Here is a 25,950-nt window from a genome sequence, read left to right as displayed (position 1 = left end):
CTGTCTCGCAGAATTGAAGCCTTGCAGCTTGACTTGAACTCATCTGCCTGGCCACTTACATGCTTGAAGACGAGGGTTTTAAGGCAAAAAGCTGAGGACACTTGACTTGTTGAGCCATACATATTGAAGAATGCTGTGCTGTGTGTAGTTTTGCCTTTTGAAGCTCTGCCAAACTGGTATGAATAATGGATGACATGGATGTGCAAGCCAAAATTCCCATAATTCCCTAATAAACACAGGTCTCAAGTCTTTGAGGCTTGACTTGGACCTGGCCCAAAACAACAGCTAAATTCACTGTGCAGGCGACTCAGCCGTGGGATTGTTTATTGGAAATGTGATGATGATTTAAAGAAAGGCTCGCATTAACAATAATACTGGGGGGGGATACAGCCTCTCGGTTGTCTTGACCATAGTATTCCAGTGAATCTGACCGTGATAGGAACCATGTGTCTGTCAGCCATGAGTTTGGCTTGGAGTCATTGTGTTATTTGTCCTAGCAGAGAAGTTTGCTCAGGCTGTGTGCTTCCTGCTGGTGGATCTGTACCTGCTCACCTTCCAGCCAGAGAAGGCCCTCCACCTGCTGGCTGTGCTGGACAAACTCTCTGTACAAGGAAGCAACAAGAACGGCAAAGGAGAGGTACATCCCGCCACACTACACTGACATGAAAAGACAATTACAGTTTTACACAACCTGCTCTGTTTTTTATGGCAGTATGGCTTTTGCGAAACAGTGTCTTTGTTCATTCAAACTCACAGAAATTCTTTGTATGACAACTGTTAGCAAAGTCTTCAGACCACACTTAAAAAGGGTTTTATTCTGTTATCCAACTAAACAAACTAAATATCTCAGCTGTGTCACTTGAATGGCTACAACTGGGAAAGAGATTGGGCTTGATCGCACGTCACCGCAATACGATAATGTTTCCTGTCCATGACAGAGTTAGCATGCAGCTTTAGCCGTGATGTCTAGCTCTGCTTTTCCTGCAATGTGTGAAACCCAAAGTGTTTCCATACTTTACTGTATGTGTAGTGTTTACCACGTTGGATTTAACATGTGAGGGTGCAGGTCGTATCCACGCAGACCCTCCGCCGTTTGCTGCTTTGTCGTTTCGGCTCGCTGTGGTTTGCTTTGGTTGACGGATACGGAACGGATATGACGTCACGTTATTCAGACTACAACAATAAAAGCGTTAACTTTTTTCAACCACCAAAAAGACCCAAACGAAGCGAATAAATCAATTCTGGCATTTAAAAATCGTTAAAAAAATAAATCGTGATATATAGCTGAATTGATTTATTTATTTTTTTCACCACTAGTATTTAGTTGTTTCTGAGGCCACTAACTAAATACGTCACATGAAGCAGATGTAAAAGCATGCAGTTTACTGTTTGAGTGCTGTGCTTGATTCCAGAGCAACACTTCCAACAAAGACGGAGCAAACCAGAGGGCAGAGTTCACGGCCATGATCGAGGCAGCCAAATCAAAGATGCACCAGGCAAGGGCTCGTAGATTTTAACATGCGCTGTTTCTCTGTGTCGGTGTCTCCATCCCGTTGACTGTGACTGACTGTTGTTTCCTTTACAGTACAAAGTGAGAGCCTACATTCAGATGAAATCCTCCAAGGCCTGTAAAAGGGAGATCAAATCAGTGATGAACACAGCGGGAAACGTGAGTCTCAGTGTTGTTGCTACATCATCACAACAGTGAGGGGGAGGGGATGTAATATATAAAGGATATGCATGTGATGTCAGTGTTTTGATGGTCCCTTAGGTAGACATTTTTCCTTCCCGATACCTGAACTTGCGGTATCGCCCAATACCGAGTACCGATCCAAAACCAGCATGATAAAAAAATATATAGTTATTATTATTTTTATTATTAAACACCTGTTTACTACTGAGCATGTATGGATGCTATATTATTACTATCTTGGCCTGGCTCAGGTTAAACCCTTTGTAAAACAGGAACAAATACATATAGAGAATGAACGCAACAGAACTTTGTCTCTGCATACACTGACCATCCCATCGCTCTGCCGATGAGAACTGTAGAAGTGTGTGTCTCTCTCTGACCTGTGTTTCCTGTCTCCTCCCATCAGTCTGCACCCTCACTCTTCCTCAAGAGTAATTTTGAGTACCTGAGAGGAAACTACCGGAAAGCAGTGAAGCTATTGAACAGCTCCAACATCGCAGAGCATCCCGGACCCATCAAGACGGGTGACAAACTACTGTACCTCTCAAGATTGATGGCTTTCTCTGATAAGCCTGGTGTGACCCACCCTGGGTCAGACTGTTGATGTATCATTATTGCCTCCAGATGTTGTCTTCATTGGAGACATAACAAGCTGTAGCGGTCACATTTGATGATTTTTTATTTTTCATGTGTGTGTTGATGGATTGTTTATGTGTTCTGACTTGTCTCATTCAGGTGAATGTGTTCGATGTATGTTCTGGAACAATCTGGGCTGCATTCACTTCGCAATGGGGAAACATAATCTCGGCATTTTCTACTTCAAGAAGGCGCTGCAAGAGAACGACCACACCTGCGCACAGCTGGGCGACGGCAGCAGCGGGCAATGTGAGTCACAGCGAGCACTAATTCCTCTCAAGCACTCACCTCCCGTAGGCTCGGATGTGAAAAGCTCGTTGCTTGCTCCATCACAGAGGACAGAATCTAATGTTTCACCGTTATATCTGCTCACCATTGAAATCACTGAATCTAAACTGACTACAGCCTCTCATCGTAAAGGAACAAGCTACTTTATGCAGAAACTAGGGCTGTCAAATCAATTAAAATATTGTACACACCCATGTTATCTTATTGTGTAAAGTGTGTGATTCAATTTGAACTAAGCCAATTAGGAAAATGTATTGTTATATGTGGGTCCCCAGTGGTAACAAGTCCTTTTCTGATGTTGTTCCTTTTGCTCTCCAGCTAAGAAGTTCACAGGTATCCCCATGTGTGCTCTACTAGCCAACAAGCGCTATGAGCTGCTGTATAACTGTGGTATTCAGCTGCTGCACATCGGCAGGCCTCTGGCAGCGTTTGAGTGTCTGATGGAGGCCGTGCAGGTTTACCACTCCAACCCCAGACTGTGGCTGCGACTGGCAGAGTGCTGCATCTCTGCTAACAAGGGGGTAAGTAGATCCTGGTTTGACTTTAGCCTTGTTTCAGCATTTTGCCTTTTTGGATTTTCCCTTTTTTGTGTATTTTTAAGATTACTTGTTGTGATTTTGCATATTTTATTTGTCAGTGTTAGTATCTGTTGTTAAAGAAGACAACCTTGCACTCCCTAAAATTTTTTTTTTGAAGCAGGTTATGTTATGGATCAAGATATGTTATGTCCCTTTCACTTTAAATATTAGTCGAAGTAGTACAATTAGTATTAATAATGGTGATGGTTTTGCTTCACTAATTCTTCAGAAACTACCATGGACAACCTATTTTTCTTCAGTGATGATTTCAATACCATTTGCAGCAACTGCAATGTTAGTTTAAACATGTAATTGATGGTACCATCCTGTACAGTTGTATAAAGGTGAACAGAAAACCACATAAAGTTATGTCACGCTCGCTGTGTTTGCTTGCAGGGGTCGGAGCAGGAGAGCAAAGGTTTACCTTGTAAAAAAGGTATAGTTCAGTCTATTGTCGGGCAAGGCTACCATCGCAAGATCGTCTTGGCCTCCCAGTCCACCCAGAACACTATCTACAGGTCAGTGTTTACACCAACAAGTCCCTCCTCCAGCCCTGTGAAACAAGTGAAACTACTGATTTAGACATGTACGTTCACTGTCCAGCAAAGGGCAGCAGTGCTGCATGTTAGTTGTTGACACTGAAACTACTGTAAAAGGTGCTGTTATGGCGCATTATACCAAGAGCGAAGCGAAGTTTTCGCTGTGATTAAATACAGAGTCAATACAAAGAGGAGAATATAGGCAAATTTGCGCCGGTTGACGCAAATGGTGCGTGTGACACGACGCAAAATTTGCCTCATTCTCGGGAGTTGAAATATTTCAACTCAACTGAGAAATTTGTGTGACACTGTGTAAGGAAAGCCTTTAAGATTCTCCTCCTGTCGTCACTGACGTCCTGACGTTGTTGAGTCAGAAATTGAGGAAAGAAGTTTTGCATCCATCTGTGGTCATCCAGAGCTACGATAGTACATCATATCTGTACAGAGACCGGACCAAACTCTGTGTATGTGTGTGTGTGTATAAACCACAGACTGTTTATGGTAGAAACAACAACGTTGCTGCCGTATTTATGCCTAGATGACTTTATTGGATGGAGCAGCTGCATAGCCTGGCACTGAGCCATCCAAACTCCATTCAGAGAACAAGCATTTTAAAAGTTGTTTGCTTGTCGTCTTGTGTACAGACCTGACAAAGCATGAATTCAGACTTTATACAAATCGGCATCACTATGTAGTTATTTCAGCATCATTTTGATCTGTTTATTGCAGTTAAATCACAGCACAATCTTTTCTTTTTGGGTTCATACCGCAGTAGCGATGTGTGACTTGCTAGATGCAGGCGTTTGGTTTTCTGACATATCTGGGACTTCCAGAACATCTACAAAGCAGCAACAGTGGTTATATCTTCCGTGGTTGATGGCGGAAATAAAAATGTGTTGGTATCTGTGGAGACAAGCTCCTTCTCTTCTCCGGCACGTCTAGAGTGAATGAACATAAATGATTCCGGCGGTCCAGCTCGCACGAGTAAAGCGAGACGAAAATCCGCTTCGCTCTTGGTGTGAATGCAACATTAGTCTTGGATTTCTCTTTAAAGGAATAGTTCAACATCTGCTTTCTTGCCAAGAGTGAGAAGATCAATATCATGTCTGTGCATTAAGGACACACTGACATATACACATATGTCTAATTAGTAGCTAGCTTGCTTATATCGACCTGATGCTCTTTTTGACTAGAATCTGCCCAAGCTGAATGTGTGTGTGTTTTTTACAGTGAGGGCCAGTCAGCAGCCATCCCAGTAGCCAGTATGGAGTTTGCCGCCATCTGCCTGAGGAACGCTCTGCTGTTACTGCCTGAACACCAGCAGCAGGACAGCAAGACAGAGAACGGCTCCAAGAGCTCCAGTCAGTCAGGAAGCACCGAGAGCGGCAGCGAGAACAGTGATGCCTGCAGGTTAGAGACACACACACACACACACACACACACACACACACACACACACACACACACACACACACTCACCACTAGATATTGTATCTAAGGTAGCACTGCAGAGGAAAGACCAGCAAAGACAGTGTTTTAATACAAGCTGCGAGTTGCGTCGATGTGCGTCGTGAATAGTTGCAGTAAAGATTTATAATATATTACTGTTAGGATATATATGGAACTAATTTATTTATCTATTAAATGTATGTATTTATTTATTTATGTATGCATTTGTTTATTTATTTCTGCAGGCAGAAATGCTTAAAGAAATGTATAAAGAAAAAAATACATAAATAAATAAGTTTGGGGAAAGAAGTAAGGGTTGAAATGCAAAGGGAAAATCGTGCATAAATAAATGCATGAGTACATCAATAAATACATATATTTAAAAATAAATAAAAAATATATGCAAAAATAAATACATTTAAAATTAATAAAAATAAATACATAAATAAATAAAATGGAAAATTAAACAGAAGAGTAAATAAGGGAATTAATACAAAGATGAAGCAAATTAAAATAGAAATATCCATTTATGTCACATTTGATCAATTAATATAATGGCTACATTTATTTTTTATATTTTTGCTACATTTAATGACCAATTTATGGAGTCATTTATGAATTTATTTTGGATTTTGGCAGGTTCCGTGCTTTATAGCATTAAAGCAGTAGGAGAGGTATCAAAAATGTTTCCAGGATATCATCATATATCCAAATGTGCAAGGATTTTCTGTAAATGCAGAAAACTCCATCAAATTCGGCATTAATCATGTTGCATTGATAAATGTGTGTATATAGCATAAATGGTTTTAGTGCTGAGCAACAAAAGGCATGGAAAAATAAAAAAATAAACCAACTGACTCAACATGATGATATTGTGATAATAACTGTGTGCCATCTGATCAATGATGACTGTGGAATGCTGCGCTGTGATGGAGGTTTGATTGTGGCTCAGTGGAGTTAGATATGTGCTCTGGTGATGTGTTGCAGTGGGAAAGGTCAGGAGGCTGATAAGTTCCTGTCTGCAGCTCCATCGTCTCCTCTCAGAAAACAGGAGGTAGAAAACCTCAGGTAATGACGCTTCTCATCTCTTCTCACACCTCAGCCATTATTCAGGAGCATTGCATAACCTGTAGAGGGCTGTACTCTCATCAGTAATGTCAACTGTTGGATGTGTAGGTGCTCCATCCTGGCCTGTAGTGCCTATGTGGCGTTAGCACTGGGAGACAACCTGATGGCTCTAAACCACGCTGAGAAACTGCTCCATCAAACCAAGGTGTCTGGATCCCTCAAGTAAGTTCTGGGTCTGTTTCTCAACCTGCTCTGTTTTTCTTCTGTTGTCACAAATGAGCACAATGGTGGGTTAAGGTTTTGCCAGCAGTGTCCTCTATGGGTATACTGCTATACACCAATATACTGACATTTATATTAAATGCATTCAAACGGCCCCAATGGAGCTGACCATGGATGTATAAAGAGAACGGAGCTGAGGGGAGAGCTAGAGACGACCTTGGAGAAGTTACAGGAAGTATACACGTGTGACTACATCCGGTTTTCAAAATAAGGTGTTAACAAAGGGAACTGTATATACAGAATACATATATGGAAATGAGATTGATTGGATTATATTCACCAGAAGTATAAAACATTACATGTCCCTTATAAATTAAAAAGAACATACCACTAATTTGTGAGAGAAATGTCTTTATTCTTTGATTTTTGGGTTGCTCTCAAAAATGTAATAAATAATACCTGACAATGACTGATATATTTGACTTCAGGACATCTCTGACTACATACATGCTGAATATCAAACATTCTTACGTAACTAGAAGTGTATGATTCAACTTTTTCTCATGGTCTAATGTTAAAAAAGTTAAAAATCACTATTAATCGTAATATTGAATCACAATACTTAAAAATCGCAACACATATCGAATCGGCACTAAAGTATCATGATAGTATTGAATCGGGAGATACTGTAGGTGTATCGTCCCAGCCATAATGTCCTCTTCCACTTTGAATCACTCAGCTGTCTGGTTTGTCTGCCTCCTCCTCCTCCTCAGGTTCCTGGGTCACCTGTACGCTGCTGAAGCCCTCATTTCATTGGACAGGATCTCTGACGCTATCGCTCACCTCAACCCAGAGAATGTCAGCGACGTGTCAATGGGAGTGCTGACCAGCGAGCAAGACCAAGGTCTGTAGGTTTCACACGTTACTCTTCAAAACATCCAATTGAGGCTTTTTTCCTTAATGCTTGTATGTTTCTGTCAACAGGTTCTGACAAAGGAGATGAGCCCGTCGAGTCCTGTGAGTCCACCTTGTCTAAAACTTAATGCATGATTTTTACTTGAAACAGTTAAAAATCTCATCTATATATTTAAACAGTGATAATGGACATTAAAATTACATGATGCATTCGAGTCAAAATAGAACCAAAAGTAAAACAGTAAGAATTACATTCTGATGTCAAATACAGTTTCATAAATTATATGAAACTAGCATACAAATAAAAGAATAGGGCTGTGCCGACTGTCTTTTATTTTTGCATTCAAAGCTTCTATTGAGATTTTAGAATGAAGCTTTGAATGTCTCGTCATATTTGATGACGTCATCACTCTAAAAAAAAATTAAATCCTCAAACAAAAACCTAATTTTGAATAAAGTGATTAACCGGATTAATTGTGTTAGTCTTTTTGTGGTAAATCAACTTTCTTTAATGAGTATAACTCATCAGCGTGTGCCTCCCTTTGTGAGCGGAAGCAAGTGGGAGAGCAAACACTTTTTTGACTGCAGTGAAAATTTTGTTTTTGAAAGGCTAAATGCCAACAAAAATTGATTGAAGCAGAATATTTTGTTAGATTAAAAACTAGGGCTGTCAATCGATTAAAATATTTAAACGTGATTGATTGCAATTAATCACATTTTTCATCTGTTCAAAATGTACCTTAAAGGGAGATTTGTCAAGTATTTAATACTCTTATCAACATGGGAGTGGACAAATATGCTGCTTTATGCAAATGTATGTATATATTTATTACTGGAAATCAATTACCAACACAAAACAATGACAAATATTGTCCAGAAACCCTCACAGGTACTGCATTTAGAATTCAAATGTTGATTTACAATTCCAATGTCAACGTTATGAATGAAGCTTTGAACTATTTGCTACAGTCCTACAAAAGAATAAGTTAAAGTATTATTAAGGATATTCCTATAATAGTTCCCTTCGTGTGTGTTGTGTGCAGCAGGGAAGCAGACTCCCCTGTGTTACCCCAGCAGTGTGACAGCAGCTCGGGCCATGATGCTCTTCAACCTGGGCAGCGCCTACTGTTTGAGGAGCGAGTATGAGAAGGCCCGCAAGTGCCTGCATCAGGTAACCATGACAACAGATGCATGACTTCAGCAGGTCCTGGACATGTTTGGGCCGGCTGTGGCTTGTAGATGGAGTCCACTAATCAGGAGGTTGGCGGTTCGGTACCAAAAACTGGTATTTGGGACAGCCCTAACTGTCTGATGTGTGAAGACACAAGGTTTCATTCAAATCCATGAAAAACAAAGCTTCTCTTAACCATGAAAGATCATTCTTGACCTTGGAAAAAAAGTAGTTTGACTAAACAATCTCTCGTGTTGAAATAATTTGACAGTGGAGTTGTGTTGTGTTCATCAGGCTGCATCTATGGTGAACACCAAGGAGATTCCACCTGAAGCCATCCTGCTGGGAGTCTACTTAGAGCTACAGAACGGTCAGACCTCCAACAGTCACTCACTGACATACACTGTCTTCAGAGCCATGTTTAAGATTCCTGTCATGGTGTGGGGCAAAAGATATAAAAATACAGTAATCATCAGACCAGCAGTCTTCCCTGTCATACCAACAGCCAACTGCTTTTAGAGCTTTACTGTGTGCATGCGCGCTGTCTAAATGGCTTTTTAGATATTGTAGTAATTATACATTAAATCCAATGGCTTTTTATTTAAACGCTCATTTTGTAAAGTTCTTGGACAGTGGCACATCTGGAAAGCGAAGTAAAGCATCATTTTGATATCGGTATTAAAGTCAGGCATCATAAAGACATTGTTATCACAGATCTCAAACTGCTCTCTAAACACGGACAGCAGTCTCCTCTTTGGCTGGTCATACTGATGTGGTTTATTACCCGTATTCCCTTTGTTCAGTATGTGAGTAACTGGTTAAGATCAGGAGATAACCCCCTGGATGTGTGTCGTGCGTCCTCAGGAAACACCCAGCTGGCCCTGCAGATCATCAAACGGAACCAGCTGCTGCCCACGGCGGTCCAGAGGGTCTCCCCAGACTCCCGCAAGAAACCCGTCCAGCCCTTCCAGTCTGTCCAGCCCATCCAGCTGCCCTCACCCTTCACACAGGTTCAGCGCAAATGAGCCTTCGTTCGCAGCCACCTCTAACCCCCCCCCAGCCATCCACACACCCTCACCCCCCTCCACAACACACACACCCCCCAGAGGAGCCTTGATATTTATAAAGCTGCTTCCCCTCAGCACCAGGAGCCGTTTGAAATGCAGGTGTGGCTGCTGACTGATGAGGAGAGAAGACATTCAGCAGCAGCGGTACCCGTGGACTGAGACCAGCTGACTGTTTTATTTCCATTTGAATGAGGAATCTGTGTGTTGTCTGAACAATGAAAATAAATTTTATTTACTGTACAACGTGTGCGACTCTTGAATACTACAGTCTATTTTTTTGACTATAATCTAAACGATACATACAGGAAGTAAGTACTGAGCCTCTTTTATTATAATAATAACTATATAGCACCTTACAAAACAAAGTCACAACAAAAACAACTAATAAAAGATAATATATAAAATAATTTAAACTGTTAAAACAAGTACCATCAGTTAAGGGGGACATATCCTGCTCATTTTCAGGTTCATACTTGTATTTTGGGTTTCTACTAGAACATGTTTACATGCTTTAATGTTAAAAAAAAACATTATTTTTTCTCATCCTGTCTGTCTGAATATACCTGTATTCACCCTCTGTCTGAAACGCTCCGTTTTAGCGCCTGTCTCTTTACGACCCCCTCCTGAAGAAACCCAGTCTGCTCTGATTGGCTTGTGAGAAAAATATGGTGTACCTTTGCAAAGGTAAGTTGCGTCGTTGTTTTAAAAAAAACGCCTAAAAAACGTTATTCTTCTACGTTAAGTCATGTAATTGGGTTTTTTTTTGCTTAAGAATGACCGGTCTACTGCTATCTGCTGTACGGCCACTATGCCCTTGGGTCTTGTTGTCTGGGTGAGAGATGTGGGACCATGGTTGCGTCCGAAATTCCACACTAACATGCTATTTAGTATGCTAGAACAGTGTGTGAGATATTTTAGTATGTCCAAAAGCTTAGTATGGAACCAATAGTACATGAATTGCATACAATTTCCAGTGAAATATTACAGTATGCGATCCTGGACACTACGGCGGCATAAATATCCCACAATGCAATGCAGTGGTGACGACAACCTTAATTGACGGACAGCTCTGTAACATCAGTAACGCTTCAATTTATTTTATTGCCACACATTGTACACAGCACACTTAAATTTACTCTCTGCATTTAACCCATCCTTGAATAGGAGCAGTTTGGGTTTTTCCTGAAGAGTTGTAGGAGTCCGGTGCCTTGCTCAAGGGAACCTTGGCAGTACCCAGGACGACCCTCCGGTTCCCAAGCCAAGTCCCTACAGACTCATCTACTGCCACCCCAAAGGTTAGTGAATTTTAAAAAGAAATTTCAAAGAGGATACTGGAGTTCCACAGCAAAGGTCTGTCACCTTTAGTGACAAGTGGAGACTGGAACCATTATATAGTCCTGCCAGAGGATCTCAAGACAGATCACAGGTAGACACCGGAGCCCGACATAGCTTTAACAACCAGCAGTAAAATCTCAATTCTAAATTGGACAGTTAACCATCGAAGGGCAGCAAGGATCGGTGTGATGTGTTCGTGTTGACAGCCTGGCAGCAGTGTTTTGTATCAGCGTCAGTCTTTGGATGTCATAGGGTTTTGGATTATTGCAGAAAATAAGCTCTGTGGCAAACAAATGTTTATGATACTTACACGTTTTGTTCAGCAAGATAATCTCCACAAATGAACACCACTTTTATGATTTTTGAAGTGTGAATGCAATCACCAGAACCGGGTGAGCTAGAGGTCACCTCTGTTAACAAGTCATCTTCTATCTGGAAGATCCAACAGCTGCTTAATCTCTAAACTTTACATCTACAAACAGGTCAGGAATGATTCTTAAAATATACTTTCACTTTTTTCCTGTTGCTGATTTTCTTAAAATGAATAAATCATTTATAATATATTATATTTTATATTATCTCTATACCATTTGTAATCTAGTATCTAACTGTATCACAGATGGGTGGGAGTGTGAATATCCAGGAAGCAAGCTCAGCACAGTGATCAGGCTCTGTTCTTCAGATGTGGCATAACACATGTGGGTAAATTAATCCTGATGTAGTTCCATCCATTATCTGTAACCGCTTATCCTATTCAGGGTCCTGGGGGGACTGGAGCCGATCCCAGCTCACATTGGGCAAAGGCGGGGTACACCCTGGACTGGTCTCCAGCCTATCACAGGACAGACACATAGAAACAGACAGCCATTCACACTCACATACACACCTACGAGCAATTTAGAGTCAACAATTAACCTAACCTGCATGATTTTGGATTGCGGGAGGAAGTCGGAGAACCCGGAGAAAACCCACGTTAACACAGGGAGAAGACGCTCTAGCTGTGAGGCGACAGCGCCTACCACTGCACCACCGTGCAAGCCCTGATGTAGAGGGGTAATTAAACATGCAATGCAATTGTGCATTTTGTGATAAAAGCAACACATTTGGTACAGATGTGGGTTTATATGTTATGAAAAGATATAGATATCGACAGATATAGATATACATATAGACTTTTTTTGCCATACTATAATATGAATTTTTCATCACTTTTTTCAAAAAAAGGCATAGAAAAAAATTATGAAAAACGTTATGGTATAGTATGTCGAAAAAAGGGATGAAAAAAGTCATAGCTTACTGTATCGAAAAAAGTAATAAAAAAAGTCATAGTATAGCATGTCGAAGAAAGAAATGAAAAAAGCCATAACATAGTATGTCAAAAAGTCATAAAAACATTATTGTATAGTTTGCCGAAAAAAGTCAAAAAGGTTAATTGTACAGAATGTCGTAAAGAGTCATAAAAACATATTATAGTTTGTTTAAAATAAGTCATAGTATAATATGTAAAAAAAACAACAATATAGTTTGTCGAAAAAGCCACAGTATCGTAAGTTACAAAAAGTCATAAAAACATCATTGTATAGTATGTCAAAAATATTCAGTATAGTTTGTCGAAAAAGTCAAAAAAGGTCATAGTACAGAATGTGGTAAAAAGTGATAAAAACATAGTATAGTATGTTTAAAGGGACTGTTTGTAAGAATCAGAAATGCTTGTTAACAGCGACACCTGTGGCCGTTAAGTCAACGAAAGTCAGCGTCGGGCTCACGCTTGCTCGCTCTAAATAGACATGAACGAGCATCGCTCAAAACAGTGAGGCGACACACGTCAGCTAAAACCACAATATCACTCTATATTTCACCTGCTTGGCAGTAATGTTAGCTCCATGAATCAGTGCTGACCTTAGTGTTGGCTTTTCCTGCTTCAGCCTCCCGACCGCGGCCGGAGGGAACAGGGGAGACACCGGCACCCGGTCGGAGACAATAAAGTTTTTCGCTGCAGAGCCCCGTCACTTCACAAGACACGGAAAACCTCTGTTGGTCTGGAGGAGCTGCAGCAGTTATTTCTGCACAAACGTCCACTTTACATTCACTAGATATTCTCAGAGCTATAAAGTCTTCTGCAGTGTGTAGTGTGCGCGCATGAACGTATATGAACGAATAGTAGTTTGACGAGAAAGGTCATAGTATAGTATGTCGAAAAAAAAGTCACAGTGCAGTATGTCGGAAAAAGTAAAAAAAAACATCATTGTATAGTATGTTGAAAAATGTAAACAAAAAAAAGTCAGTATCGTATGTCGCAAAAAGTCATAAAAACATCATTGTATAGTATGTCAGAAAAAAGTCATAGAAAGGTCTTGGCTTAGTATGTTCAAAAAAGTTTTAAAAAGGTCATGGTATGTCGAAAAAGGTTGGGCATTGACCTTGAATGGTTAACGTTAGGCATTGACCTTGAATGGTTAAGGTTAGGCATTGACCTTGAATAGTTAAGGTTAGGCATTGACCTTGAATGGTTAACGTTAGGCATTGACCTTGAATAGTTAAGGTTAGGCATTGACCTTGAATGGTTAACGTTAGGCATTGACCTTGAATAGTTAAGGTTAGGCATTGACCTTGAATGGTTAACGTTAGGCATTGACCTTGAATAGTTAAGGTTAGGCATTGACCTTGAATGGTTAACGTTAGGCATTGACCTTGAATAGTTAAGGTTAGACATTGACCTTGAATGGTTAAGGTTGGGCATTGACCTTGAATGGTTAACGTTAGGCATTGACCTTGAACAGTTAAGGTTAGGCATTGACCTTGAATGGTTAAGGTTAGGCATTGACCTTGAATAGTTAAGGTTAGGCATTGATCTCGAATGGTTAAGGTTAGGCATTGATCTCGAATAGTTAAGGTTAGGCATTGATCTCGAATAGTTAAGGTTAGGGTTAGGGTTAGGGATTGGCAGTCGGTTTCAGTTGCGGTGAGGAATAAGAGGACGCAGCCTTCCTTCCCCATGCCGCCCGCTCCAGAGAGATCTATCAGAGAAGCAACATACTCCAGCCACCAGGGACAAGGAGTGTATTTAATTAACCATCCATCCACAGTCCAGTGCTTTCTCACATTAATAGAGGTCATAATAAAGAATCCAGTCTGAAATGAGCATTTTTTATTTGAGAACTCTGGACTCAGACAATACAGCAGCATCTGAAATGTCCAATATGTCCAAGACAGCTTCATCCAGTGAAGCAACTCATCATCACGTCTTAGTCCACATGCTGGATCACACAGTCCTGGTTAGTCCTTTCTTCTCTATACACCTCTAACGTACATACGACACTAAAAGGTGCTGTAACACAACAGTCTTTGTTAATGTTCTTGGATTGTCTGGTGAAGTGATGACTCTTCCCACAGTTCTGTTTTATGATCACATAAATTAGTTATATTCACGTGTATATGATTTCAGTTTGACCTCTAGCTGAAAAATCAGCATTTGATACTACAACAGCAGCAATATTGATAATATAAGGGCATCAGTGTGCTTCAAACAAAGTGCTTGTTGGATCATGTAACAGGGTCACATGTCATGGCGTGATTGGTCTGGTGTGAAAGTAAGTTGGGTTTGAACTTCTCTCACAAGTTTTTCATTCTTCACACAACTAAGGATACTAATTTTTTTAATTTATTTTTTTTAACCGATAGTTGATCCTTGTTAACCGATTATTAACAGCTAACCGACAAAATTAGTGCGATGCACGCAGCGGTGTTATTTTTAGTGAAAAAAAGCCGCCCAGCTGCAACGATAAGCCGATCCACAAACAGGTTAAATCCATCATTTATCGCCAGCTGCAGTGCATGTGCAAAACAGAGTCCCCAGTTCACCTGACCGGGAGAGTTACTGTACTGTAGTAGTTATGACTCTGTGTGTATTGTCCTAGTAAGTCTCCACCGCACCATTAAACGTTAGTTTAGCTGCGAGGTAGTCAGCTGTTTGCCTGCCTGGCGTACACTGTGAGCACGGCGTAACTTTAGCGAGCATACGGTCAAGAGACTCTCTAGCAAAGTGAAATCTTATACTTACAGTTAAATTGAAGCGTTAGTGACGTTGCAGAGCTGTCCGTCAACGTCCGCTATGAACGTTGTCGTCACTACCGTGTTGCATTGTGGGATATTTATGACGCTGTCGTGTCCGGCATTGCATACTGTAGTATTTCACCTGAAATAGTAGGCACGGTTTTGGACATCACAAACTGTTTTAATGTACTAAATAGCATGTTAGTATGGACGCAACCACGGTCCCACATCTCTCACCCAGACAACAACAAGACCCAAAGGCATAGTGGCCGTACAGCAGACGGTGGCAGTAGACCGGTCATTCTTAAGCAAACAAAAACAATTACATGGCTTATCGTAGAAGAATAAAGTTTTTTAGGCGTTTTTTTTAAAACAAGCTTTGCTAGTCGATTGTTTTAAGGAGCATGGAAGTATATATTCCATTGAGTGGCAGCTCTGTACAAAACCATTCTAGGTGCAGGAACTACAACATGATCTTGTGTTACCTGTCTGGTAGTATGACCGTGTCTGTCACTGAGATACAGTATGAGATATTGAGTGAATGCTTTTAAGGCCTGGCCAGAGCACAACGATGGTGTCAGTCTGTCAGAGTGATAACAAGTTCTAACCCTCTGTATTGGATTTTGGTTGTTTCGTGACTATTTTAGTTTACATTTAGGGCACAGATTGTGCCTTTAACAGAACCATTACTTATTTCTCAGTGCACTCCACACAACAACAAAAAATACTCACTTTGTCAAACTTTGCATGTCAAGACCTCAAACCCGGTCTTAAAAAAAAGGCTTCAGTCATATTGCACCTCTGCCAGTGGTTCCCAAACTTTTCAATTTCAACCCACATCCCTTATCATAGTTCAACCCAACACTATTTGGTTCTCAGCCTTTCAATTTTGATCCCTGAAGAGGTCAAATTCTACAGTATTTTAGAAGAAAAGCAAAGAAAAATCTGAGAACAAAACCGAAGTTTATGCAGCAGAAATGTTTCTCTTCTTCTTCTTCTTCTTTTCTTGTAAATCATTTTGCGACCCCTGGAGAGTCCTCGCCTCCAGGATGGACCCACTGTCCTCCACTGTCAATCAAATCCTATTTGGCTTTTCCAGCAAGTGGATAAAGTGCTTCTTATTGGTCAGCTTGAATGAACCACTACACCTGATTCTTTTCTCCAAAGGTTTCCCTTGAGAGTGAACAGATTTGAAATCTGTTGTGACCGCCTGACATCTGACATCTGACAAAGGACCCTGTTCAAATTGTCCCAACATTAAACTGCTAAAAAAATACTTCTTTCCAACACTTGGACTGACCGTGTCCCTCCAGCTCAGCTCTTCCAGTCCCAGGGGACACACAGGTCGCCGTCCTGCATGACCGAGTAGAAGTGAGAAACACAGACGTGGAGGCCCTGCATGAGGGGGGAGCGCTGCTCCACCAGCCGTTTACAGCACAGGATCATCTGGCTGGAGCTGACACTGGGCTCCTTGGACAGACCCCTTAGAGACAGACTCTGGAGACACAGCTTCACCACAGCCTCCTCCTCTGCCTGCAGCCTGGACACACACAAAGAAGTAGGATTCAGTAACAAAAGTGAAGAACTAGCATGAGGTGGTGTATCACGGAACTAACATAACAGTTGAGCAGCAGTGATTATCAGACAATACTTTCTTTGTGCGTTCTCTCTTGCTTTCGTGTTCCGTCACAAAATATTTGTATAGTTTTTAATGCATTACTTCATTCATTTGTTTGTTATGGGAAGAATGCTGACCAGATGATAGACAACCTTCTTAGCTACTAGGTGTGTTAATAATTAACCGTTTAACTGTTAACCGACATTACGAATTTTTACCGATTAATGCTATCAGTTATATGGTTAAAAGAAATATTAAAAATGATAGCTGCTGTGCAGCTGTGGGTCGGGGCCGGGCATTTTGAGGAGGAAGAAGAGAAGGAAGATTTAAAAAGGAAGAGGATGTAGACTAATGAGAAGTACAGGACAGTCCATCATCGTTAATCCTTTAAGGCATTAGCATGTCCACTCTGACTCGATTGGGTCTCGAACACATAACCTCAGACTCCAATGACAAGTCAGTATCTTGGTGAGCTTACTGCTCGCAGGAAACTACCACACTATGACTGAGATAACCGCCAGTGTTGCACATAAAGGGAGATTTCAAAGTAGTATCAAACATTCAGTTTTTGAGACAATTCTGAGAATTTGCGTACTTCATCTAAACAACACAGAGATGTCTGTAATTTATTTTAATGAAGTTTGATTTCTCAACATGTGACAAACAAATGTTTGAAAATGCTTGATTTCCATTGCAATGTGTCAGATGAGGATGTAATTCAAAATACTGTCAGAAATACAGTTTTTGAGATAAAATTCGGAAATTTACCACCCTACATCTACCATGACCTCAAAATGTTATTTATTTTCATGAACATTGGAGCTTTATTTAGCGAGAATTTGCAATAGCTGTGTACAGTACTGTAATGTTTGGATGCACCGAGTTTTAATTAGTTTTACAGTTCTTCAGGAAAACAGTGATGGACTTCTATATTTCTTCTATACAGCTAAAAAAGTGCAGTAATTCAACAAACAATATGCGATGACTCATCTCAGCTAATGACTGGAATCATCGGCCCTTGAATAAAGTGGCATGTGTGACTCACTGGTTTTTGCGTTGGGTGCGCTGTCTGGCCTCGGGGGCTTGGCTCTGGAGGAAGACCTGCAGCTTGGGAGGGTCACAGCTGGTGGGGATAATGAAGTGCCCCATCTCGTGAAGACTGGGGTTAGAGCGGTCGCTGTGATTGACACAAACAACAATGTCTTTATGTAATGAAGGTACACAGCAGTGTGTCATGTGTGTGTGATGGTTAATGCGACAGCGTACTTCTCCAACAACATGGTGAGCCCCTGCAGGCTCCTGGGGTGCAGGCGAAGGCGTCGGGACATCAGGCTCTTGTGGAAGATGCTGAGTGTGCTGTAGTGTTCGGCGATGGGCTGGACTGGTCTCAGCCTCTCCACGTGGACCACTTGAGTCCCACCCAGGAGGAGGCTGATCCTCTCCTTCAGCCAGTCTGTCTGCTGCTGCAGGCTGCGATAGCTGGGCAGCTGCTCAAACAGCTAAGAGACACACAGAGGGTCAGAAAACAAAGAGGAACACACAGAGAACAGCAGAAGCACTGCAGTAGCTGCATTACTTTGGTCCACTGATGATGAACGTCCATGGTTCCCAGCATGATGTGTCCGGAGGCGTTCATTCCTGACTGGTCGGCAAACACAACGGTGTGTCCTGGAGGAAAGACGGAGGAGCGGATTAACGGTGAGTTCACCAATTCTACACGTCTATACACGTCTGTTTTGCTGGTTTTGGGCAGTAGAGCTAAATAAGGGAAAGCAGTCCATGACTCATGACGCTACCTACACAGATTTTACTGTTACCTGTACACATCATTAACCTGTTCCTCTCTCTGGCCCTGTTCAGACCTGGTATTAACATGCATCCTGAGTGATCCGAACACAAGAGTACAGCTTTAAGTAAGTCTGTTCACACCTGGCATTAGAATGCGTCTCCACATGCGTCCTGAGTGACCACTTGTGATCAGATCTCACTTCCCCGCTCTCTATGCAAATAAACACGCAGTAAACACACGGTTAATACAGCAGACGTTACGACGTAATATTACAGGAATGTCAGCAGTAATATCCTACATATTCATGAATTCGGGTACATTTTATTAACATCAAAATATACGGTTATTGTACCGGCGGTCCCCGGGGACCTCCGTGCTGCCGACACCGCCACCTTTGCCAGGCAACAGCGGTGTACAGAGCTTCAGAGAGCCGGGGATGAGAGAGCGCGAGCTGGCGGGTGTCCGTGCAAAGCACCGGAACAAAAACACCGACACATCTCCGACAGTATGATAATAATGCACTTTGCATGCCTCATCTGATAGTATGTAGATTATGTAGCCTATAGATAAGATATAATTTAATAAAATACAGTTGTACAGACAGAATACAGTAGAGCACAGAAGGCGTTTCCATGCTGTGAGGCAGACAAGCGCTCGGGTCTGCCTGTCTGACACAAGTCGTACAGTTGAATGGCCGTCAAAGAGAGGTAATGAATGTTCATCTAGACTGGTGCCCGTGTGACCACACCTTCACAGATCTACAGAACACACCTGGTTTAACTACGACCTGAGGTCCCTGGGAGAACTCTACATCACATGCTATGATCAGACAGAGTTTAGAGACTGGCATTACTGGGAGTGCAGACAGATGTCCTGTCCTCAGTGAGCCTCTTTACCTTGCAGGTTGATCAGGGCCTCGGGGTTCTGCTGAGACAGTCGGCTCAGACTCTGAAGCTGAGAGCACCTGTGGGCCACTCCCCAGCTGCGCTGCCACCTGCACCACACAACTGACGTCATCGTCACAATAATATGTACACAGCTTCTTACTAGTTCATGCACAGTTCTGCAGTGACTCACAATGTAGAGGAACAAGCTTCAGGGCTAACTTCTGACTGCTTATTCCCAAACCAGGTTGATATATGTAGTTATTAGGGCCGTAACGAATGCATTCAAAGCTTCTATTGAGGTTTTCAAATGAATGTCTGTCATCATATTTTATGACGTCATCACACACAAAAATCCTCAAACAAAATCATTAATTTGAATAAAGTGATTAATCAGATTATATAACTTAGTCTTTTTTTTTTTTTTAAATCCACTTTCTTTGATGAATATAACTCGCAAGTATGTGCCTCTATTTACTGTATGTGCAGCAGCAAACAGTTTTTGATCGCAGTGAAAATGTAGTTTTTGAAAGGCTAAACGCCAACAAATTGAATCAGAATATTTTGTGAGATAAAAACATATTGTGAATTTCCAAAAGTTGTGTTGTATTTTAATTAGGGCTGTAGGCTACCGAATGCCTTTTTTTTTTTTTTTTTTACACTCAAAAGCTTCTATTGGGTTTTTTTATATGAAGCTTTGAATGTCTGTCGACATATTTTATGACATCATCACCCTAAAAAGAAGAAAAAGAAATCCTCATTTGAATAAAATGATTCTTTGGATTAAACGAGTTAGTCTTTTTTTTTATTAAATCAACTTTCTTTAATGAATATAACTTGTCAATGTGTGCCTCCCTTTGGGTGCGGCTAGTATAAGAAAATGTTGTTTTGAAAGGCTAAACGCCAACAAATATGGATTGAAGCTGAATATTTTGTGAGATAAAAACATGTTGTGAATTTTGGAAATGAATACATCCATCTTTTTTCAATCAATTTTGACTTTTGGATTTAACGAAGCTCTGGAGTTATTGGAAATGTTTGGATCACACAACTCGAAAACAATCCTACGCAGCCACCACTGGAATATAATGTAAGTCTACAGATAGTATAATAGTAATAATATTAGTGTAGCATGATCTTTATCTGCAACTGCGCAGAAATACCATCTTTAAACACAATGAATAGACATGCAAAAAAAAGCTGCGCTGCATTCGAATGTGGATTTAATTTAATTCCATTGTCAATGTTATGAATGAAGCTTCAAACTATTTGGTACAGCCCTAGTACAGTAGTTGTTCTCTCCACTGAGAACCAAAGAGCTGGCACATTGGACCTGGTAAGTGGATGAAAATTTTGCCAAGAACACGGCGCATCAGATTGTTCAGACGGACGAGTGGACGTGGTCAAACAGATTGCAGTGTTGCAAGCAGCTCCCACAGCACTTACTAAGTGTTAGGGTAAACAGTAGAGTGGAGCGTACCTGATATCAGCGAGATCAAATTTGTGACACAGTTCCTTCTTCAGTCTGTCCAGCTCTTCTCTCCGAGGAAGACTAGCACTGTGCTTCTTCGTTGCCTCGGTCTCGTTGTTTCTCAGCCACAAGCTGACAAAGAAAAGAAAGAATTATAGAACACTACTAGAATAAATATGTTTTGTGGTGACAAACCCACATCGAATGATCCACGACTATGCAGTTCATTCATTGTTTTGGTTTTACGGCCCACAACTTTATGGTTTTTGCTCAGTAGCTCTCATGAAGTTGGTTTCCAGCTGCAGCAGGCAGCTGTTTTCAGTGAAAAAGCTCTACAAAGCCACTGTGCACCATCTGCTCAGCAACAAACAGCTGACAGACCCAGGTAAGGTTTGATCAGGCTTCTATACAGTACTACAATCGGGGGTCTGCATAGTACGCAGACACGTTCCACACACATGCTAGAAAACATCATTCTGACCACCTGACAACAAGAAGAGTCAGTCGTCAGTCCTCTAGCCATCACAATTTAGCCCTTGTCAAAGTCGCTCACATCCTTATATTACGCTGGCCCATTTTTTCTGCTTCCAACACAAAGTTCAAAGTTCAAAATGTTCACTTGCTGTCTAATATATCCCCCCCACTGCCAGGTGCCATTGTAACCAGATAATCAATGTTATTCACTTCACATGTCAGTGGTCTTAGTGTTATGGCGGATTGGTGTATATTTTTGGTACTTCTCATTATTACATACTACATTCCTGTTTACATTCAGTTTTCCCATCTGAAATACTGTCTTCAACAAAATTACACATTTACATTACTATTTTATATTTACTCATGTTTATATTTAAACCCTATATTCTAACTGCACTATTTCATGCCTTAGATTATCATTTTGCTTTTGCATTTGATTGAGTTGAGATACAGAGTTGCGGTAAGTGTTACTAACATGAGTCTAGGCTCCACTCTCCTGGCCTGCTGCAGCTCCTCCTCAGGGTCTCTGAATCCAGTGAAGCTGTAGTAGCTCTTGTCCCATCTGATAGGTCTGTAGAAAGGCAGCCCCGCCTCAGGTGGACTCTTAGAAGCCCCTGCACTTGCTTTCGGTCCCTTCATGTGTTCCATGGGCAGGCTACAGGACTTCAAGACGTTCGTCACTGTGCTCAAGACATCGTTTGTGTGCAGGGTGAAGCTCACTGACCGGAACCCTGAGAACCAGGCGGGAGCTTTTAGATTTGTCAAAGACAGAACTCACGAATATTATGAGCAATATTAACGGAAACTGTACCCAAGGCGAGGAGGTCTGGCTGCACATCATTGCTGTTGTCCTTTGTGTCCCTGACATAAAAGGTGAGCTTCATTGGCTGAACTGAGCGTGAGCCGGGCTTCTGTAGGTTGTCCAGGTAGCCATTTAGCCTCTTTAATGAATTCTCATTCACTTCCTGTGAAACATAACATTGAATGTTACACAGTGTGGTGAAGCCTCCTCTTCCACAAACTCTTTGCATGGTGATAATTATTAGTATACCAATAAGTTATCCCTCTAAGAGACTGTCTTTCAGAGGCTCTAGCAGGTTCAATTTTAAAGCTAGAGTGAAGATGGGTTCTATGGGTACCCACGAGTCTCCCCTTTACAGACATGCCCACTTTATGATAATCACATGCAGTTTTCTGCAGTATAAATGTGTTATTCCTATTCTAAGTTGATGTGTTGCGAATATTTCTACATACTGGGGTCACTTAACAGTCTTGAATCGCATAGATTGGGTATCACTGTAAAGCTGAGACTCTTGTGGATCCAATGAGCCCAACTGTATTCATGTGTGATGATGTTAGTCCCCATGGTAGCCATTTCATTGTAGTGAGACCATTTTTTTAAATTTGACCTCACTGTATAAAATGACCTGTGGTGACCTCTAGGATAATCACAGCCTCATGAAACTTTACAGCCACAAACTAGAGACCTAAAGCATTCAGAGGATGGATGACTTTCCTAGCTAGATTGACAATAAGGGGGTTTCTGAGCAGTTTACACAACAGAAGTGCTCGCCATCTAATCGCCGAAAAATGAAATTCTTGCAGAAATCTCCAAATGTCAAAAGTTTTTGATCCCAAATCACAGCATGACTTTTTCTATGGTGTTCCTCAAGGTCTTGGTGTCTTAATGTGGTATTTTAGAGGGATTATTGATCATTTTTATCAATTTTACAGAGGAAAAAATGGTTAAATTTAGCACCAAATTTGTGTAACAAATGGTATCAACCCAAAAATTGCTGCAACAACTTATGAGACATAATAGAGCATGGGGATGATCATCATATACTTCTATCATAATGTTCTAAACCCCACTACACGTTTGCAATATATTTTAAATAATTCATTCATTCATTCATGTTTATTACAGATTTATGACTAGAACATTGTGACATACAGTGCTGAGCTGCATCTAAAATTAATCTTCAGGTTCCCAGCTTTCAGATGATTATATGTGACATCTACTGTTGACCTGCTATCTCCACCTAAAGACCCCCTGTACCCCCCTAAAAAAGACAAAAATTGGTCTATTGTGGGTCTCAGGGGGTTAACTGTCTCTGCTCAATCCATTCACATTGGTTGTATTTTCAACATACATATTTATTTGGATTCTAAACAATTCCTGATATATAAGAGACCTACCCGTTCCCTGGGATATTGCCCAAAGAAGTCAGGGTGGACTGCAAAATAAAACGGTCTGAGTGCATTGACAGCATCGGCCCCTGACAGAGCTCTCCGCTGGACTAAATGTGTGGCCACATGTCTCCTCTCCAGCCTGTAGAGAAAAACAGAAGACAGAGACAGAGAAGACAGGGATGAAGTATTAGTGGTATAAACTATAGCCAGTGATGGTGGTATTGTCACATTTAGTGTTCATATAGTTCTCTAAAGAATGATTATTTTGATTGTTGATCCATGTATCACTTGTCTTTCAGCCAATTGTTTACTTTATAAAACCTGCAAATGCTAATTGCAAATTGTGAGCCCGATGTGTGATCATTTAAATGTGTTTTTTTATTGCTGTCAAAGTTAACACGGTAATAACGTGTTAAAGCAAATTACCAGTACAGACGCTGGTATCATATGAAACTAGAAAACCTAAAGAATCCATTGGTACCAACCATGTCATACTAGCTTGTCGTGAAGGAGGCTAAAGAACGCTCCAAACTGATGCTAAATTTTGGTGAGGAAAAACTGTCATGGCCATTTTCAAAGGGGTCTCTTTACCTCTGACCTCCAGATATGTGAATGAAAATGGGTTCTATGGGTACCCACGAGTCTCCCCTTTACAGACATGCCCACTTTATGATAATCACATGCAGTTTGGGGCAAGTCATAGTCAAGTCAGCACACTGACACACTGACAGCTGTTGTTGCCTGTTGGGCTGCAGTTTGCAATGTTATGATTTGAGCATATTTTTCTGCTAAATGCAGTACCTGTGAGGGTTTCTGGACAATATGTGTCATTGTTTTGTGTTGTTAATTGATTTCCAATAACATATAAATACATTTGTATAAAGCAGCATATTTGCCCACCCCCATGTTGATAAGAGTATTAAATACTTGACAAATCTCCCTTTAAGGTAAATTACAAGGTGAATTACAAGGTGATTAATTTGCAATTAATCGTGACTAAATATTTTAATTGATATGTGACATTATGTCATTGAGTCTTCTGAGTACGCTATTTAATCAAAGAACTGGAAAAAGGGTCACACTTAGTATGTCTGACCAACTCTCTACCACCAATATTAGATGGATTGCCATGAAATTTGGTACAGACATCAATGGCTTTTCATCCAGCATCATCACCTCGAGGTGAGCTTAGAGCTGAAGCTGACACATCTACAACCACCATGCACCACAGAGTCCTATCAATCATACAACAGGTCAAAGCAGTGTTACCTGATGGTGTATCTCAGGAGGCAGTTGACAGACATTGCTGATGCTGCTTGCCAACGGGAGAGCATTAAAGCATGGCCTCTGTAGGCAGTCCATCAGCAGTCCTGATGTCAAAGTACATGATTTTACTCGCACAGCAAAGCACAACACAGCACAGCACAACACAACACAGCACAACACAACACAACACAGCACAGCACAGCACAACACAGCACAACACAACACAACACAACACAGCACAACACAACACAGCACAACACAGCACAACACAGCACAACACAACACAGCACAACACAACACAACACAACACAGCACAACACAACACAGCACAACACAGCACAACACAACACAACACAACACAGCACAACACAACACAGCAGTATCCATTCATTCAGGGTAACTTAGATGAAGGCTTTCAGACAACCAGGAGGAAATTACCAAATCAACTTGAACGTTTATCTATTATGGACTTCAATAACAGCAACAGATAAATGCACCTTCAAAACTAAATATCCAAGGAACAAGTAGTTTAGTCTACTTTGTGATTTAGCTGCTGCTTTAGCTGACTTGCTGTTATTAACTTAGCAGTTGCATTTATCTCTAAAGGAAGATCAGCTCATCCCAATACATATCAGATTAAAGCAAAATAACCAGAGTTAGTTTACTAACTGAACTACAGTAGCGGGAACACAGAGAGGTAAACAGAGAGGTTGTTGTACCTCAGCTGGTTGTTGTTGTTTGACTTCTACTCAATGACAGCAGCACACCATGCTAACATCCGGTTAGCTGCTCTGGCTGGTATATCAGCATGTTATCAGTGTTGGGACTACGGCCGTCAGCTTTCACTGTCCGACTATCAAGAGCTCGTAATACCGGTTAGATACAAGTAAGTGTGCTTGTTAAACTGGCCACTAACACTAAACAGTAAGGTCACTCTCACCGTGGGGCCACTAGCTTTAGCTTTAGCCATGGGGGCTTTAGTGCTTCTATTTCCGGTTCCGTTCTTCTTCTTCTTCTTCTTCTTCTGACAAAGTAGCCGCACTATTCCGCCCCCAGCTGGACTGGAGGACCGCTGCAGGTCAGTGAATATATCATAATAATAATAATAATAATAATAATAAATGTATATATAAAACATGCATAACAGCAGTGCTAATAATAATACCGAGTATGTAGGATAGATAGATAGATAGATAGATAGATAGATAGATAGATAGATAGATAGATATATATAGATA

The 25,950-nt window shown here is 41.1% G+C and overlaps 3 protein-coding genes across 7 annotated transcripts in view; 1 reads left to right on the top strand and 2 right to left on the bottom strand.

The window, feature by feature from the left end:
* cnot10 (CCR4-NOT transcription complex, subunit 10) overlaps window positions 1-9,869 on the top strand; it is a 41,477-nt gene extending 31,608 nt beyond the window's left edge. For 2 of the 3 annotated variants that reach the window (XM_074654471.1, XM_074654469.1), the window contains exons 5-19: window positions 498-637; window positions 1,413-1,496; window positions 1,586-1,669; window positions 2,100-2,217; window positions 2,429-2,578; window positions 2,936-3,138; window positions 3,592-3,713; window positions 4,965-5,144; window positions 6,171-6,251; window positions 6,360-6,473; window positions 7,247-7,377; window positions 7,458-7,490; window positions 8,432-8,559; window positions 8,854-8,929; window positions 9,424-9,869. In XM_074654471.1, coding sequence (XP_074510572.1) covers window positions 498-637; window positions 1,413-1,496; window positions 1,586-1,669; window positions 2,100-2,217; window positions 2,429-2,578; window positions 2,936-3,138; window positions 3,592-3,713; window positions 4,965-5,144; window positions 6,171-6,251; window positions 6,360-6,473; window positions 7,247-7,377; window positions 7,458-7,490; window positions 8,432-8,559; window positions 8,854-8,929; window positions 9,424-9,584 — 1,805 coding nt within the window. In that variant the 3' untranslated portion in view covers window positions 9,585-9,869. The remainder of the gene's footprint in view (window positions 1-497; window positions 638-1,412; window positions 1,497-1,585; window positions 1,670-2,099; window positions 2,218-2,428; window positions 2,579-2,935; window positions 3,139-3,591; window positions 3,714-4,964; window positions 5,145-6,170; window positions 6,252-6,359; window positions 6,474-7,246; window positions 7,378-7,457; window positions 7,491-8,431; window positions 8,560-8,853; window positions 8,930-9,423) is intronic. The other variant, XM_074654470.1, reaches the window with a different exon arrangement.
* The window catches only part of cndp1 (carnosine dipeptidase 1), a 149,696-nt gene that overhangs the window by 91,163 nt on the left and 32,583 nt on the right, over window positions 1-25,950 (bottom strand). The window lies entirely within an intron of this gene.
* tcaim (T cell activation inhibitor, mitochondrial) lies at window positions 14,095-25,709 on the bottom strand. Of its 3 annotated transcripts, none has more exons than XM_074654480.1 (11): window positions 25,432-25,709; window positions 24,716-24,816; window positions 23,453-23,585; window positions 22,065-22,218; window positions 21,729-21,984; window positions 20,786-20,908; window positions 19,318-19,415; window positions 18,209-18,300; window positions 17,899-18,131; window positions 17,678-17,809; window positions 14,095-16,554 (listed from the first exon to the last, which is right to left on the bottom strand). In XM_074654480.1, exons 2-11 carry the CDS (start codon window positions 24,778-24,780, stop codon window positions 16,329-16,331), a joined length of 1,512 nt encoding a protein of 503 aa, XP_074510581.1. In that variant the 5' UTR covers window positions 24,781-24,816; window positions 25,432-25,709; the 3' UTR covers window positions 14,095-16,328. The 3 variants fall into 3 exon arrangements, with proteins under 3 accessions (XP_074510581.1, XP_074510579.1, XP_074510580.1); XM_074654478.1 differs by lacking the exon at window positions 25,432-25,709 and adding an exon at window positions 25,071-25,364 and having other exon boundaries at window positions 24,716-24,840; XM_074654479.1 differs by lacking the exon at window positions 25,432-25,709 and having other exon boundaries at window positions 24,716-24,851.

Source organism: Sebastes fasciatus, chromosome 12, assembly GCF_043250625.1.
Source record: "Sebastes fasciatus isolate fSebFas1 chromosome 12, fSebFas1.pri, whole genome shotgun sequence".
Classification (NCBI taxonomy): Eukaryota; Metazoa; Chordata; class Actinopteri; order Perciformes; family Sebastidae; genus Sebastes; species Sebastes fasciatus.
Note: the sequence above shows the minus strand (reverse complement) of the source record. Positions and strands in the feature narration are given on the sequence as shown.

Coding starts and splice junctions, on each gene's coding strand:
- tcaim (XM_074654480.1), bottom strand. CDS start 24,780: ATGCTCTCCCGTTGGCAAGCAGCATCAGCAATGTCTGTCAACTGCCTC. Junction 18,301..19,317: donor GGCCCTGATCAACCTGCAAG/GTAAAGAGGCTC, acceptor TCTTTCCTCCAG/GACACACCGTTGTGTTTGCC. Junction 18,132..18,208: donor TTCATCATCAGTGGACCAAA/GTAATGCAGCTA, acceptor TGTGTCTCTTAG/CTGTTTGAGCAGCTGCCCAG.